Here is a 16521-nt window from a genome sequence, read left to right as displayed (position 1 = left end):
TAAGGTCTGGTATGTTCTGGTACATTATGGTCTGGTAAGGTACGGCCTGGTACGGTACGGTCTGGTATGTTCTGGTACATTATGGTCTGGTAAGGTACGGTCTGGTACGGTAAGGTCTGGTATGTTCTGGTACATTATGGTCTGGTAAGGTACGGGATGGTACGGTAAGGTCTGGTATGTTCTGGTACATTATGGTCTGGTAAGGTACGGGATGGTACGGTCTGGTATGTTCTGGTACATTATGGTCTGGTACGGCCTGGTACGGTACGGTACGGTCTGGTATGTTCTGGTACATTATGGTCTGGTAAGGTACGGTCTGGTACGGTACGGTAAGGTCTGGTATGTTCTGGTACATTATGGTCTGGTAAGGTACGGGATGGTACGGTACGGTCTGGTATGTTCTGGTACATTATGGTCTGGTAAGGTACGGTCTGGTACGGTAAGGTCTGGTATGTTCTGGTACATTATGGTCTGGTAAGGTACGGGATGGTACGGTAAGGTCTGGTATGTTCTGGTACATTATGGTCTGGTAAGGTACGGGATGGTACGGTAAGGTCTGGTATGTTCTGGTACATTATGGTCTGGTAAGGTACGGTCTGGTACGGTACGGTAAGGTCTGGTATGTTCTGGTACATTATGGTCTGGTAAGGTACGGGATGGTACGGTACGGTAAGGTCTGGTATGTTCTGGTACATTATGGTCTGGTAAGGTACGGGATGGTACGGTACGGTCTGGTATGTTCTGGTACATTATGGTCTGGTAAGGTCCGGTCTGGTACGGTAAGGTCTGGTATGTTCTGGTACATTATGGTCTGGTAAGGTACGGGATGGTACGGTAAGGTCTGGTATGTTCTGGTACATTATGGTCTGGTAAGGTACGGGATGGTACGGTAAGGTCTGGTATGTTCTGGTACATTATGGTCTGGTAAGGTACGGGATGGTACGGTAAGGTCTGGTATGTTCTGGTACATTATGGTCTGGTAAGGTACGGGATGGTACGGTAAGGTCTGGTATGTTCTGGTACATTATGGTCTGGTAAGGTACGGTCTGGTACGGTACGGTAAGGTCTGGTATGTTCTGGTACATTATGGTCTGGTACGGCCTGGTACGGTACGGTAGGGTCTGGTATGTTCTGGTACATTATGGTCTGGTAAGGTACGGGATGGTACGATAAGGTCTGGTATGTTCTGGTACATTATGGTCTGGTAAGGTACGGGATGGTACGGTACGGTAAGGTCTGGTATGTTCTGGTACATTATGGTCTGGTAAGGTACGGTCTGGGACGGTAAGGTCTGGTATGTTCTGGTACATTATGGTCTGGTAAGGTACGGGATGGTACGGTAAGGTCTGGTATGTTCTGGTACATTATGGTCTGGTAAGGTACGGGATGGTACGGTACGGTAAGGTCTGGTATGTTCTGGTACATTATGGTCTGGTACGGGGATGGTACGGTACGGTCTGGTATGTTCTGGTACATTATGGTCTGGTACGTCTGGTAAGGTACGGGATGGTACGGTACGGTAAGGTCTGGTATGTTCTGGTACATTATGGTCTGGTAAGGTACGGTCTGGTACGGTAAGGTCTGGTATGTTCTGGTACATTATGGTCTGGTAAGGTACGGTCTGGTACGGTAAGGTCTGGTATGTTCTGGTACATTATGGTCTGGTAAGGTACGGTCTGGGACGGTAAGGTCTGGTATGTTCTGGTACATTATGGTCTGGTAAGGTACGGTCTGGGACGGTAAGGTCTGGTATGTTCTGGTACATTATGGTCTGGTAAGGTACGGGCTGGTACGGTAAGGTCTGGTATGTTCTGGTACATTATGGTCTGGTAAGGTACGGTCTGGTACGGTACGGTAAGGTCTGGTATGTTCTGGTACATTATGGTCTGGTACGGCCTGGTACGGGACGGTAAGGTCTGGTATGTTCTGGTACATTATGGTCTGGTAAGGTACGGTCTGGTACGGTAAGGTCTGGTATGTTCTGGTACATTATGGTCTGGTACGGCCTGGTACGGGACGGTAAGGTCTGGTATGTTCTGGTACATTATGGTCTGGTAAGGTACGGTCTGGTACGGTAAGGTCTGGTATGTTCTGGTACATTATGGTCTGGTACGGCCTGGTACGGTACGGTAAGGTCTGGTATGTTCTGGTACATTATGGTCTGGTAAGGTACGGTCTGGGACGGTAAGGTCTGGTATGTTCTGGTACATTATGGTCTGGTACGGCCTGGTACGGTACGGTAAGGTCTGGTATGTTCTGGTACATTATGGTCTGGTACGGCCTGGTACGGTACGGTACGGTCTGGTATGTTCTGGTACATTATGGTCTGGTAAGGTACGGTCTGGTACGGTAAGGTCTGGTATGTTCTGGTACATTATGGTCTGGTAAGGTACGGGATGGTACGGTACGGTAAGGTCTGGTATGTTCTGGTACATTATGGTCTGGTAAGGTACGGTCTGGTACGGTAAGGTCTGGTATGTTCTGGTACATTATGGTCTGGTAAGGTACGGGATGGTACGGTAAGGTCTGGTATGTTCTGGTACATTATGGTCTGGTAAGGTACGGTCTGGTACGGTAAGGTCTGGTATGTTCTGGTACATTATGGTCTGGTAAGGTACGGTCTGGTACGGTACGGTACGGTCTGGTATGTTCTGGTACATTATGGTCTGGTAAGGTCCGGTAAGGTACAGTGTCCCAGCCCAAAATAATTGTGAGGGTAGAACTTACCGGTAAAACGTGAGCCTATCACAATTAACATATATTGCCTAGAAAAATATAGGCCATGAAAAATGAGCGAATTGCATTGTGGTTCGACGAAAACACCTTTTGCCAAGGCGGAGAGGAGTGGCCGAGATCGCGGCGTGCGCAGACAACAGTGGATGCATCAATTCAGGCTACAAGTGGAGGCCTAATGACAATCCCAGAATGTCATTACAATACACCTAAGTGTTTTATAGCAGCTGTCGGTTTCCATTCATCACATTGTTGGTGCACAGCGCACTGTTGGGGTTTGGATGCTGGAATTATTTTCTGAGTGAACTAATGTGCACAGGTAGCCTACAGGGGCGTCTTTGTTAAGTGATTGTTTGACAATCAGATGAAAACATCATGACTGGTTGTGTTTCTGCCACATTAAAAGGTAATACATGTTAAACGTGGTATGACCAACCTTTACTAGACCCACAGAGATCATACAGGGCATTCAGAAGGCATTCAGAAGGTATACAGAAGGCATTCAGAAGGCATTCAGAAGGCATTCAGAAGGCATTCAGAAGGTATACAGAAGGTATACAGAAGGTATTCAGAAGGTATTCAGAAGGCATTCAGAAGGTATACAGAAGGGATTCAGAAGGCATTCAGAAGGCATTCAGCAGGCATTCAGAAGGTATACAGAAGGTATACAGAAGGTATTCAGAAGGCATTCAGAAGGCATTCAGAAGGCATTCAGAAGGTATACAGAAGGTATACAGAAGGTATTCAGAAGGTATTCAGAAGGCATTCAGAAGGTATACAGAAGGTATTCAGAAGGCATTCAGAAGGCATTCAGAAGGCATTCAGAAGGTATACAGAAGGTATACAGAAGGTATTCAGAAGGTATTCAGAAGGCATTCAGAAGGCATTCACAAGGCATTCAGAAGGTATTCAGAATTTCCACGTTTTGTTTTACGTTACAGCCTTTATTCTAAAATAGATTCAAACAGTTTTTCCCCCCTCAACAATCTACACACATTACCCCATAATGACAAAGCAAAAACTAATTTATTAAACCTTAAATATCACATTTACATAAGTATTCAGACCCTTTACTCAGTACTCTGTCAGGTTGGAAAGGGAGTGTTGCTGCACAGCTATTTTCAAGTCTCTCCAGAGATGTTCGATTGGGTTCAAGTCCGGGCTTTGGCTGGGCCACTCAGAAACTCATCCCGAAGCCACTCATGCATTGTCTTGGTTGTATACTTAGGGTCATTGTCCTGTTGGAAGGTGAACCTTCGCCCCAGTCTGAGGTCCTGAGCGCTCTGGAGCAGGTTGTCATCAAGGATCTCTCTGTACTTTGCGCTGTTCATCTTTCCCTCGATCCTACCACCACCATGCTTCACCGTGGGGTTGGGGTTCACCGTAGGAATGGTGCCATCCTCCAGATGTGACGCTTGGCATTCAGGCCAAAGAGTTCAATCTTGGTTTCAACAGACCAGAGAATCTTGTTTCTCATGGTCAGAGTCTTTAGGTGCCATTTGGCAAACTCCAAGTGGGCTGTCATTTGCCTTTTACTGAGAAGTGGCTTCCATCTGGCCACTCTACCATAAAGGCCTGATTGGTGGAGCGCTGCAGAGATGGTTGTCCTTCTGGAAGGTTCTCCCATCTCCACCAGAGGAACTCTGGAGCTCTGTCAGAGTGACCATCGAGTTCTTCTCCCCCGATTGCTCATTTTGGCCAGGCAGCCAGCTCTAGGAAGAGTCTTGGTGGATCCAAACTTCTTCCATTTAAGTATGACGGAGGCCACTGTGTTCTTGGGGACCTTCAATGCTGCAGACATTTTTTGGTGTCCTTCCCCAGATCTGTCTCGGAACTCTATGGACAATTCCTTTGACCTCATGGCTTGGTTTTTGCTCTGACATTCACTGTCAACTGTAGGACCTTATATAGACACGTTTCCAAATCATGTCCAATCAATTGCATTTACCACAGGTGGACTCCAATCAAGTTGTAGAAACAGCTCAAGGATGATCAATGGAAACAGGATGCACCTGAGCTCAATTTGCAGTCTCAGAGCAGATGGTCTGAATACTTATGTAAATGTGATGTTTACATTTTATTTTATTTTATACATTTACAAAAAATATAATCCATTTCAGAATAAGGCTGTAACGTAACAAAATGTGGAATTAGTCAAAGGGGTCTGAATACTTACCAAATGTTACCATATGAATGAACATAGCAGATGATATAGTGAGGTGATGTTCTCTTTCCTTACCGTACTGCCTGGCGTCGATACAGAGCTGGTTGATGCTAGCTGGGGTCTCAGTCAGGACGGTGATGGTCTGGCAGGTAGCGTCCATGTTGTAGAAGAAATAGACAGGCAAGGCAGAGAAGGCAAACACCAACAGCCACACCACCGCCAGAAGGTACGTTATCAATATAAACTGCAGATGAAGAGAGAGATTCATGTTTGGATATTATGAATTTTAACAGGCCAAAAATGAATCAAGAAGTGCAACTTTCACAGGTTTCTTGAGCTCTCATTTCCACCCTCACTCTCTTACCTCTATCCCACCGGACTCAGCCCCACTATACCTTCACACCATCCTCTCAACTACCTCCTCACCCAGCCTTCCTCCATCCTCATCTTCTAACCTCCACCCCATCCACACCCTGTTACCATCACCCCTCCACCCTGTTACCATCACCCCTCCACCCTGTTACCATCACCCCTCCACCCTGTTACCATCACCCCTCTACCCTGTTACCATCACCCCTCCACCCTGTTACCATCACCCCTCCACCCCACCCTGTTACCATCACCCCTCTACCCTGTTACCATCACCCCTCCACCCTGTTACCATCACCCCCTCCACCCTATCCTGTTACCATCACCCCCTCCACCCTATCCTGTTACAATCACCCCTCCACCCTGTTACCATCACCCCTCCATCCTGTTACCATCACCCCTCCACCCTATCCTGTTACAATCACCCCTCCACCCTGTTACCATCACCCCTCCATCCTGTTACCATCACCCCTCCACCCCATCCTGTTACCATCACCCCTCCACCCCATCCTGTTACCATCACCCCTCCACCCTGTTACCATCACACCTCCGCCCTGTTACCATCACCCCTCCAACCCATCCTGTTACCACCACCCCTCCACCCCTCCACCCTGTTACCATCACCCCTCCACCCTGTTACCATCACCCCTCCATCCTGTTACCATCACCCCTCCACCCTGTTACCACCACCCCTCCACCCCATCCTGTTACCACCACCCCTCCACCCCATCCTGTTACCATCACCCCTCCACCCCATCCTGTTACCATCACCCCTCCACCCCATCCTGTTACCATCACCCCTCCACCCCACCCTGTTACCATCACCCCTCCACCCCACCCTGTTACCATCACCCCTCCACCCCACCCTGTTACCATCACCCCTCCACCCAGCCTGTTACCATCACCCCTCCACCCCACCCTGTTACCATCACCCCTCCACCCCACCCTGTTACCATCACCCCTCCACCCCAGCCTGTTACCATCACCCCTCCACCCCAGCCTGTTACCATCACCCCTCCACCCTGTTACCATCACCCCCCATCCTGTTACCATCACCCCTGCACCCTGTTACCATCACCCCCCCATCCTGTTACCATCACCCCTCCATCCTGTTACCATCACCCCTCCACCCCATCCTGTTACCATCACCCCTCCACCCTGTTACCATCACACCTCCGCCCTGTTACCATCACCCCTCCAACCCATCCTGTTACCACCACCCCTCCACCCCTCCACCCTGTTACCATCACCCCTCCACCCTGTTACCATCACCCCTCCATCCTGTTACCATCACCCCTCCACCCTGTTACCACCACCCCTCCACCCCATCCTGTTACCACCACCCCTCCACCCCATCCTGTTACCATCACCCCTCCACCCCACCCTGTTACCATCACCCCTCCACCCCACCCTGTTACCATCACCCCTCCACCCCACCCTGTTACCATCACCCCTCCACCCCAGCCTGTTACCATCACCCCTCCACCCCAGCCTGTTACCATCACCCCTCCACCCCAGCCTGTTACCATCACCCCCCCATCCTGTTACCATCACCCCTGCACCCTGTTACCATCACCCCCCATCCTGTTACCATCACCCCTCCATCCTGTTACCATCACCCCTCCACCCCATCCTGTTACCATCACCCCTCCACCCCATCCTGTTACCACCACCCCTCCACCCCATCCTGTTACCACCACCCCACCCCATCCTGTTACCACCACCCCACCCCATCCTGTTACCATCACCCCTCCATCCTGTTACCATCACCCCTCCACCCCATCCTGATACCATCACCCCTCCACCCCACCCTGATACCATCACCCCTCCACCCCACCCTGATACCATCACCCCTCCACCCCACCTTGTTACCATCACCCCTCCACCCCACCCTGTTACCATCACCCCCCATCCTGTTACCATCACCCCTCCATCCTGTTACCATCACCCCTCCACCCCACCCTGTTACCATCACCCCTCCACCCACCCTGTTACCACCACCCCTCCACCCCAGCCTGTTACCATCACCCCTCCACCATCACCCCCCCATCCTGTTACCATCACCCCTGCACCCTGTTACCATCACCCCCCCCATCCTGTTACCATCACCCCTCCATCCTGTTACCATCACCCCTCCACCCCATCCTGTTACCATCACCCCTCCACCCCATCCTGTTACCACCACCCCTCCACCCCATCCTGTTACCACCACCCCTCCACCCCATCCTGTTACCACCACCCCTCCACCCCATCCTGTTACCATCACCCCTCCATCCTGATACCATCACCCCTCCACCCCATCCTGATACCATCACCCCTCCACCCCACCCTGATACCATCACCCCTCCACCCCACCCTGATACCATCACCCCTCCACCCCACCCTGATACCATCACCCCTCCACCCCACCCTGATACCATCACCCCTCCACCCCACCTTGTTACCATCACCCCTCCACCCCACCCTGTTACCATCACCCCCCATCCTGTTACCATCACCCCTCCATCCTGTTACCACCACCCCTCCACCCCATCCTGTTACCACCACCCCTCCACCCCATCCTGTTACCATCACCCCTCCACCCCATCCTGTTACCATCACCCCTCCACCCCATCCTGTTACCATCACCCCTCCACCCCATCCTGTTACCATCACCCCTCCACCCCATCCTGATACCATCACCCCTCCACCCCACCCTGATACCATCACCCCTCCACCCCACCCTGATACCATCACCCCTCCACCCCACCCTGATACCATCACCCCTCCACCCCACCCTGTTACCATCACCCCTCCACCCTGTTACCATCACCCCTCCACCCCATCCTGTTACCATCACCCCTCCACCACAGCCTGTTACCATCACCCCTCCACCCCAGCCTGTTACCATCACCCCTCCACCCCAGCCTGTTACCATCACCCCTCCACCCCACCCTGTTACCATCACCCCTCCACCCTGTTACCATCACCCCTTCACCACAGCCTGTTACCATCACCCCTCCACCCCAGCCTGTTACCATCACCCCTCCACCCTGTTACCATCACCCCTCCACCCTGTTACCAACACCCCTCCACCCCAGCCTGTTACCATCACACCTCCACCATTTCTCCCACTCTCTCACCGTGCTACTAAGACAGCGACCACACAGGGTGCTCCTGAACTCTCCGAAGGTCTGCTTGGCGGCGCTGGTGGTGTAGAATCCCTCCGCCAGCAGTACGATGCAGTAGAGGAAGAAGAATGAAGCCAAGCCATAGATAACATACTGGAAGTACTGGATACTATGTTGGAAGAGCAGAAGAGGAGGGGCAGGAGAGAAGGAAGAGGAGGGGCAGGAGGGTGAAGGAAGAGGAGGGGTAGGGGAGAAGGAAGAGGAGGGTGAAGGAAGAGGAGGGTCAGGGGGGTGAAGGAAGAGGATGGTCAGGAGGGTGAAGGAAGAGGAGGGTCAGGAGGGTCAGGAGGGTGAAGGAAGCGGAGGGTCAGGAGTGTGAAGGAAGCGGAGAGTCAGGGGAGAAGGAAGAGGAGGGGCGGGAGGGTGAAGGAAGAGGAGGGGCAGGGGAGAAGGAAGAGGAGGGGCGGGAGGGTGAAGGAAGAGGAGGGGCAGGGGAGAAAGAAGGGGAGGGGCAGGAGGGTGAAGGAAGAGGAGGGGTAGGGGAGAAGGAAGAGGAGGGTGAAGGAAGAGGAGGGGCAGGGGAGAAGGAAGAGGAGGGGCGGGAGGGTGAAGGAAGAGGAGGGGCAGGGGAGAAAGAAGGGGAGGGGCAGGAGGGTGAAGGAAGAGGAGGGGTAGGGGAGAAGGAAGAGGAGGGTGAAGGAAGAGGAGGGGCAGGGGAGAAGGAAGAGGAGGGGCAGGGGAGAAGGAAGAGGAGGGGCAGGGGAGAAGGAAGAGGAGGGGCAGGGGAGAAGGAAGAGGAGGGGCAGAGGAGAAGGAAGAGGAGGGGCAGGAGGGTGAAGGAAGAGGAGGGGCAGGAGAGAAGGAGGGAAAAAAGTATTAGGACACATCACTACAGTAGGACTATGATGTCTACCGTTAACTAGATGTCTGCCGTTAACATGAGGTCTACCGTTAACATGATGTCTACCGTTAACATGATGTCTACCGTTAACATGATGTCTACCGTTAACAAGATGTCTATCGTTAACATGAGGTCTACCGTTAACATGAGGTCTACCGTTAACATGAGGTCTACGGTTAACATGAGGTCTACGGTTAACATGAGGTCTACCGTTAACATGAGGTCTACGGTTAACATGAGGTCTACGGTTAACATGAGGTCTACGGTTAACATGAGGTCTACGGTTAACATGAGGTCTACGGTTAACATGAGGTCTACGGTTAACAGTCGGTCTACCGTTAACAGTAGGTCTACCGTTAACATGAGGTCTACCGTTAACATGAGGTCTACCATTAACAGTAGGTCTACTATTAACAGTAGGTCTACCACTAACATGATGTCTACCGTTAACATGATGTCTACCGTTAACATGATGTCTACCGTTAACAAGATGTCTATCGTTAACATGAGGTCTACCGTTAACATGAGGTCTACCGTTAACATGAGGTCTACGGTTAACATGAGGTCTACGGTTAACATGAGGTCTACGGTTAACATGAGGTCTACGGTTAACATGAGGTCTACCGTTAACATGAGGTCTACGGTTAACATGAGGTCTACCGTTAACAGTAGGTCTACCGTTAACATGAGGTCTACCGTTAACATGAGGTCTACCGTTAACATGAGGTCTACCGTTAACATGAGGTCTACCGTTAACATGAGGTCTACGGTTAACATGAGGTCTACGGTTAACATGAGGTCTACGGTTAACATGAGGTCTACGGTTAACATGAGGTCTACGGTTAACATGAGGTCTACGGTTAACAGTAGGTCTACCGTTAACAGTAGGTCTACCGTTAACAGTAGGTCTACCGTTAACATGAGGTCTACCGTTAACATGAGGTCTGCCATTAACAGTAGGTCTACCATTAACAGTAGGTCTACCATTAACAGTAGGTCTACTATTAACAGTAGGTCTACCACTAACAGTAGGTCTACCATTAACAGTAGGTCTACCATTAACAGTAGGTCTACCACTAACAGTAGGTCTACCACTAACAGTAGGTCTACCATTAACAGTAGGTCTACCATTAACAGTAGGTCTACCATTAACAGTAGGTCTACCACTAACAGTAGGTCTACCATTAACAGTAGGTCTACCACTAACAGTAGGTCTACCATTAACAGTAGGTCTACCATTAACAGTAGGTCTACCATTAACAGTAGGTCTACCACTAACAGTAGGTCTACCACTAACAGTAGGTCTACCACTAACAGTAGGTCTACCATTAACAGTAGGTCTACCATTAACATGAGGTCTACCATTAACAGTAGGTCTACCATTAACAGTAGGTCTACCATTAACAGTAGGTCTACCATTAACAGTAGGTCTACCACTAACAGTAGGTCTACCATTAACATGAGGTCTACCATTAACAGTAGGTCTACCATTAACAGTAGGTCTACCACTAACAGTAGGTCTACCATTAACATGAGGTGTACCATTAACAGTAGGTCTACCATTAAAAGTAGGTCTACCATTAACATGAGGTCTGCCGTTTAGTTCAATGTACTTATACAGCAGACTCAGGGGACATCTAAACAAGGCCAATCCTGGTCCTGGATCGCCAAAACAATTGAGGTTTTTGTTCCAGCCCAGCTATAACAAAGCCTAGGTCTTGGCCACCTCTATTCTAATCAGTTGCAGGTATTCCTAGGGGGGTAGTTTAGGGATAAAGCAATAGCCTTTGAGCCACTCACAGGTAGGCCAGGGTAATGTAGTCCTGTAGGTTACGGGCGAAGTATGTCTCGATGAGTCTCTCCGTCTCAGTGAGGGCCTGGTGACCACAGCCACAGAACAGAGCGATCCCTGAGAAACACAGCAGAGTGGCCACCAGGGAGCAATATGGTACCCCTCCCAGGCACTTCATACAGCAGTCATAACAACCTATAGGACAGGACATAACGACATAGGGGTTAATGTAGGGTTACGTATGGGTTACCTCTAGAGAAGCAGAGGGCAACCACCAAGGGAGTGGTAATGAACACACGTCACTGTGACTATATGGATGGATAAAGAACTGTATACTGTAAGGATCTGGCAACAGTTATTCCACAATCCAGCTGTGGTCGTAAAATCTCTCATCCCTGGGTTACTCTTTGTGGCTTTGGACTGCTCTGTTCCCTATGCACAGTAGTGTTCAGTCTGTCAGCTAGCTACGGGCATTCTTCCCCAGAGTCATGTGCTGTGAATGGGCCCTTAGGATGTGAGGATCTGTCTGTCCCAAACCCAGCACTAACCCTGGCTCCAAATGGCGCTCACACCATGGAGAGTGGGAGAAAAGAGGGAGGACAGAGAAAAAGACTAAGAAAAGAGAGAGGCTGCTTGTGTGACTGCAGAGACAATGTTCTTTGTCCCGGTGCAGTGTGGGAAGACAAGGGCCACCAATGTCAAGCAAACAATAGCCAGAGCCACCTCCAGCACCCACACTGGGGTTTATAGAAGCAGAAGGAGGCTTGTGACAACCAGAGGGATATCCAATAGTCCGTGGTGGAAGTGGGGAAAGGCAGGGGGAGATCACGCTCTCCCTCAGAAGACTGGCTGGAGCTGGTACCATTATTACAGTTGGCACAGATGGCAGGAAGGGGCACCATGCACATGCACTCCGTGACTCCAGGGTTTTGTTTGTGTGTGTGTGTGTGTGTGTGTGTGTGTGTGTGTGTGTGTGTGTGTGTGTGTGTGTGTGTGTGTGTGTGTGTGTGTGTGTGTGTGTGAGAGAGATCAGGCGGTCTTCCAGGTTGCATAATCACTCCAGTGTGGAAATGAGTTTTAAACCAATTAAAAAGTTTGCCAATGAAAGAACACGGACTAAGAGCCAATTTATGGTTGATTGGAAAATGTGGTCGGAGACTCCGTAAGGATGGTGTGCTGCAATTACGGAGACATCAGAAGCACGCAGAAGCCAAATTGAGCTTTGGACCGCATCACCTCGCTCCTCTCAAATGTTGTAACAATGCGCAGGGCTCCATATAGTTCCGCATCGACATGATTAGTTGACGGTGGGTGATGGCGGGATGTCCTGTATAAACACAAACTCACTTCCTTGACAACAGCTCCGCGAAGCGCAAGAAGTATAAACTTTAAATGCCGTATCACTTTAAATGCTTCGCGGCCAATGCAGACGTAAGATTGACCATGTAGCGCCTTTTACAAACACACTGCCGAAAAGCCTCTTCAGTAACATGACTTGATATTCAGCACTTTACTTTTCTCAACACCTATGTTCAAGCAATTTTGTTATTTTGACAAAATAGCAGTACTTATCATACACATAGGAAGGAAAATAGCATAGTCACCCAGCAACAGGTCCAGGGGTTTTCTAACTAGTTTAAAACAGTTCCACTTCTCTTATTTGCACAATTCTAGCCTCAAAAGTCCCCTCTCGAGAACTGCAGAGAGGAACTATACTAATAAAGATACGGCCCTATTAGGGACCTCAAACAACTTCTCATGGACATCACAGACCTTTATGCCCGAGAAGCAAGTGAAACAGGAACTGAAGCCCATTAGTGTTCAAATTGTTGCAAAGTGGCCTATAATTAATTCACTTGCTACTTTCCTAAAACCAATAGCACTTAGAACACATTGGGTTGGTAAAAATGAAGACATTGTAAGTGAAAGACAATGCACTTCTGAAAAGTAGGCTAGTTTGTACCTCTCGAAAGCATTAAACAAATCACTTATCAGCACTTTTCATGCCAGCCATAATATTATAAAATTCCCAAATAATTCAAAGAATACCAACGAAAATGTACAGTAGACGACTTACCCATGTTGTCTCTGGTAGGATGTGTGCTCAATACCGGGGTTCTGTGCTACTTTCCACCCCAGCTGCTCGATGATATTATGCACGACTTGTCCTCAGCACCCGTATATCAATCTCAACTCGCTGTCTCTTTCTCTCTGTCTCTCTCTCCAACAATGAACAGACAGACCCGCTGATGGCTGAAAGTCGAATCTTAAAGAAACAATGTCGCTTTTCAATGAACTAGGGGTCCGCACTAGAACTGTCCGGGTTCAAGACTGAGGATAATGAAGGTCAACTTCTCTCGCCGTTGGAGAAATGTACTTCAGTTCATTGTTAGTAAGCAGCACCACGTGCATTTGCATATCATTGTGGTAGCATATCCAAGATGTCTTCCCAGAAAAGATTCCACATTCTTTTCTTTCTTTCTTTCTTTCTTTTGTTTTCAAGTGTAGCCTAGTCTAATAGGCCTAGCAGTAGTGATGTAGGACTACTGTTTCATGGGATAATAAACAAAACAACAACCTACTATACTAGCCTTGTATGAACCATCCTGATCTCACTAGCTTACATTTTATTTACGGGCTCCTAACCAATTGTGCTATTGTGTGTTTATTGCGTTATTTGTAACTTATTTTGTACATAATGTTTCTGCCACCGTCTCTTATGACTGAAAATAGCTTCTAGATATCAGGACAACTATTACTCACCTCGTACTGGAAGAATATTTTTTCTTTAAGAGTCGAACGCAAAGGATTTACTTCAGACACCCAACAAGGCCCAAATCACCGTCATTCTCAGGAAGAAAAGACAGAAATATCGGGGACGTAGGTCGGCGTGCCTTGTAAGGATCCAACAGCGATTGAGTAATCCCCCTCTACCATCAGTCCTATTAGCCAACGTGCAATCATTGGATAACTAAATGGATGAGCTGTGATCAATACTATCCTACCAACGGGACAATAAAAACTGTAATATCTTATGTTTCACTGAGTCGTGGCTGAATGACGACATGGGTAACATACAGCTGGCTGTGTTTTTGGTCCATCGGCAAGACAGAACAAATCAAATCAAATTTTATTTGTCACATACACATGGTTAGCAGATGTTAATGCGAGTGTAGCGAAATGCTTGTGCTTCTAGTTCCGACAATGCAGTAATAACAAGTAATCTAACTAACAATTCCAAAACTACTGTCTTGTACACAGTGTAAGGGGATAAAGAATATGTACATAAGGATATATGAATGAGTGATGGTACAGAGCAGCATAGGCAAGATACAGTAGATGGTATCGGGTACAGTATGTACAAATGAGATGAGTATGTAAACAAAGTGGCATAGTATAGTATAAAGTGGCTAGTGATACATGTATTACATAAGGATACCGTCGATGATATAGAGTACAGTATATACGTATGCATATGAGATGAATAATGTAGGGTAAGTAACATTTATATAAGGTAGCATTGTTTAAAGTGGCTAGTGATATATTTACATCATTTCCCATCAATTCCCATTATTAAAGTGGCTGGAGTTGAGTCAGTCTCAGTGTGTTGGCAGCAGCCACTCAGTGTTAGTGGTGGCTGTTTAACAGTCTGATGGCCTTGAGATAGAAGCTGTTTTTCAGTCTCTCGGTCCCAGCTTTGATGCACCTGTACTGACCTCGCCTTCTGGATGATAGCGGGGTGAACAGGCAGTGGCTCGGGTGGTTGATGTCCTTGATGATCTTTATGGCCTTCCTGTGACATCGGGTGGTGTAGGTGTCCTGGAGGGCAGGTAGTTTGCCCCCGGTGATGCGTTGTGCAGACCTCACTACCCTCTGGAGAGCCTTACGGTTGAGGGCGGTGCAGTTGCCATACCAGGCGGTGATACAGCCCGCCAGGATGCTCTCGATTGTGCATCTGTAGAAGTTTGTGAGTGCTTTTGGTGACAAGCCGAATTTCTTCAGCCTCCTGAGGTTGAAGAGGCGCTGCTGCGCCTTCTTCACGATGCTGTCTGTGTGAGTGGACCAATTCAGTTTGTCTGTGATGTGTATGCCGAGGAACTTAAAACTTGCTACCCTCTCCACTACTGTTCCATCGATGTGGATAGGGGGGTGTTCCCTCTGCTGTTTCCTGAAGTCCACAATCATCTCCTTAGTTTTGTTGACGTTGAGTGTGAGGTTGTTTTCCTGACACCACACTCCGAGGGCCCTCACCTCCTCCCTGTAGGCCGTCTCATCGTTGTTGGTAATCAAGCCTACCACTGTTGTGTCGTCCGCAAACTTGATGATTGAGTTGGAGGCGTGCGTGGCCACGCAGTCGTGGGTGAACAGGGAGTACAGGAGAGGGCTCAGAACGCAACCTTGTGGGGCCCCAGTGTTGAGGATCAGCGGGGAGGAGATGTTGTTGCCTACCCTCACCACCTGGGGGCGGCCCGTCAGGAAGTCCAGTACCCAGTTGCACAGGGCGGGGTCGAGACCCAGGGTCTCGAGCTTGATGACGAGCTTGGAGGGTACTATGGTGTTGAATGCCGAGCTGTAGTCGATGAACAGCATTCTCACATAGGTATTCCTCTTGTCCAGATGGGTTAGGGCAGTGTGCAGTGTGGTTGAGATTGCATCGTCTGTGGACCTATTTGGGCGGTAAGCAAATTGGAGTGGGTCTAGGGTGTCAGGTAGGGTGGAGGTGATATGGTCCTTGACTAGTCTCTCAAAGCACTTCATGATGACGGATGTGAGTGCTACGGGGCGGTAGTCATTTAGCTCAGTTACCTTAGCTTTCTTGGGAACAGGAACAATGGTGGCCCTCTTGAAGCATGCGGGAACAGCAGACTGGTATAGGGATTGATTGAATATGTCCGTAAACACACCGGCCAGCTGGTCTGCGCATGCTCTGAGGGCGCGGCTGGGGATGCCATCTGGGCCTGCAGCCTTGCGAGGGTTAACACGTTTAAATGTCTTACTCACCTCGGCTGCAGTGAAGGAGAGACCGCATGTTTTCGTTGCAGGCCGTGTCAGTGGCACTGTATTGTCCTCAAAGCGGGCAAAAAAGTTATTTAGTCTGCCTGGGAGCAAGACATCCTGGTCCGTGACTGGGCTGGGTTTCTTCCTGTAGTCCGTGATTGACTGTAGACCCTGCCACATGCCTCTTGTGTCTGAGCCGTTGAATTGAGATTCTACTTTGTCTCTGTACTGGCGCTTAGCTTGTTTGATAGCCTTGCGGAGGGAATAGCTGCACTGTTTGTATTCGGTCATGTTACCAGACACCTTGCCCTGATTAAAAGCAGTGGTTCGCGCTTTCAGTTTCACACGAATGCTGCCATCAATCCACGGTTTCTGGTTAGGGAATGTTTTAATCGTTGCTATGGGAACGACATCTTCAACGCACGTTCTAATGAACTCGCACACCGAATCAGCG

The 16521-nt window shown here is 49.2% G+C and overlaps 2 protein-coding genes across 4 annotated transcripts in view; both read right to left on the bottom strand.

Moving 5' to 3' along the window:
- plp1a (proteolipid protein 1a) overlaps positions 1-13498 on the bottom strand; it is a 17832-nt gene extending 4334 nt beyond the window's left edge. The window contains exons 1-4 of one of the 2 annotated variants that reach the window (XM_036970276.2): positions 13147-13498; positions 11078-11264; positions 8389-8545; positions 4973-5141 (exon numbers count right to left, since the gene is read on the bottom strand). In XM_036970276.2, coding sequence (XP_036826171.1) covers positions 4973-5141; positions 8389-8545; positions 11078-11264; positions 13147-13150 — 517 coding nt within the window. In that variant the 5' untranslated portion in view covers positions 13151-13498. Of the gene's footprint in view, positions 1-4972; positions 5142-8388; positions 8546-11077; positions 11281-13146 lie in introns of those variants that run through there. The other variant, XM_090220120.1, reaches the window with a different exon arrangement.
- Positions 1-16521, bottom strand: part of LOC110504367 (rho-related GTP-binding protein RhoG) — a 666992-nt gene that overhangs the window by 287181 nt on the left and 363290 nt on the right. The window lies entirely within an intron of this gene.

The sequence above is a fragment of the Oncorhynchus mykiss genome, chromosome 25, assembly GCF_057628025.1.
Source record: "Oncorhynchus mykiss isolate SJ-2025 chromosome 25, ASM5762802v1, whole genome shotgun sequence".
NCBI lineage: Eukaryota > Metazoa > Chordata > Actinopteri > Salmoniformes > Salmonidae > Oncorhynchus > Oncorhynchus mykiss.
The sequence above is the reverse complement of the archived record's forward strand: the minus strand, read 5'-3'. Positions and strand labels throughout refer to the sequence as shown.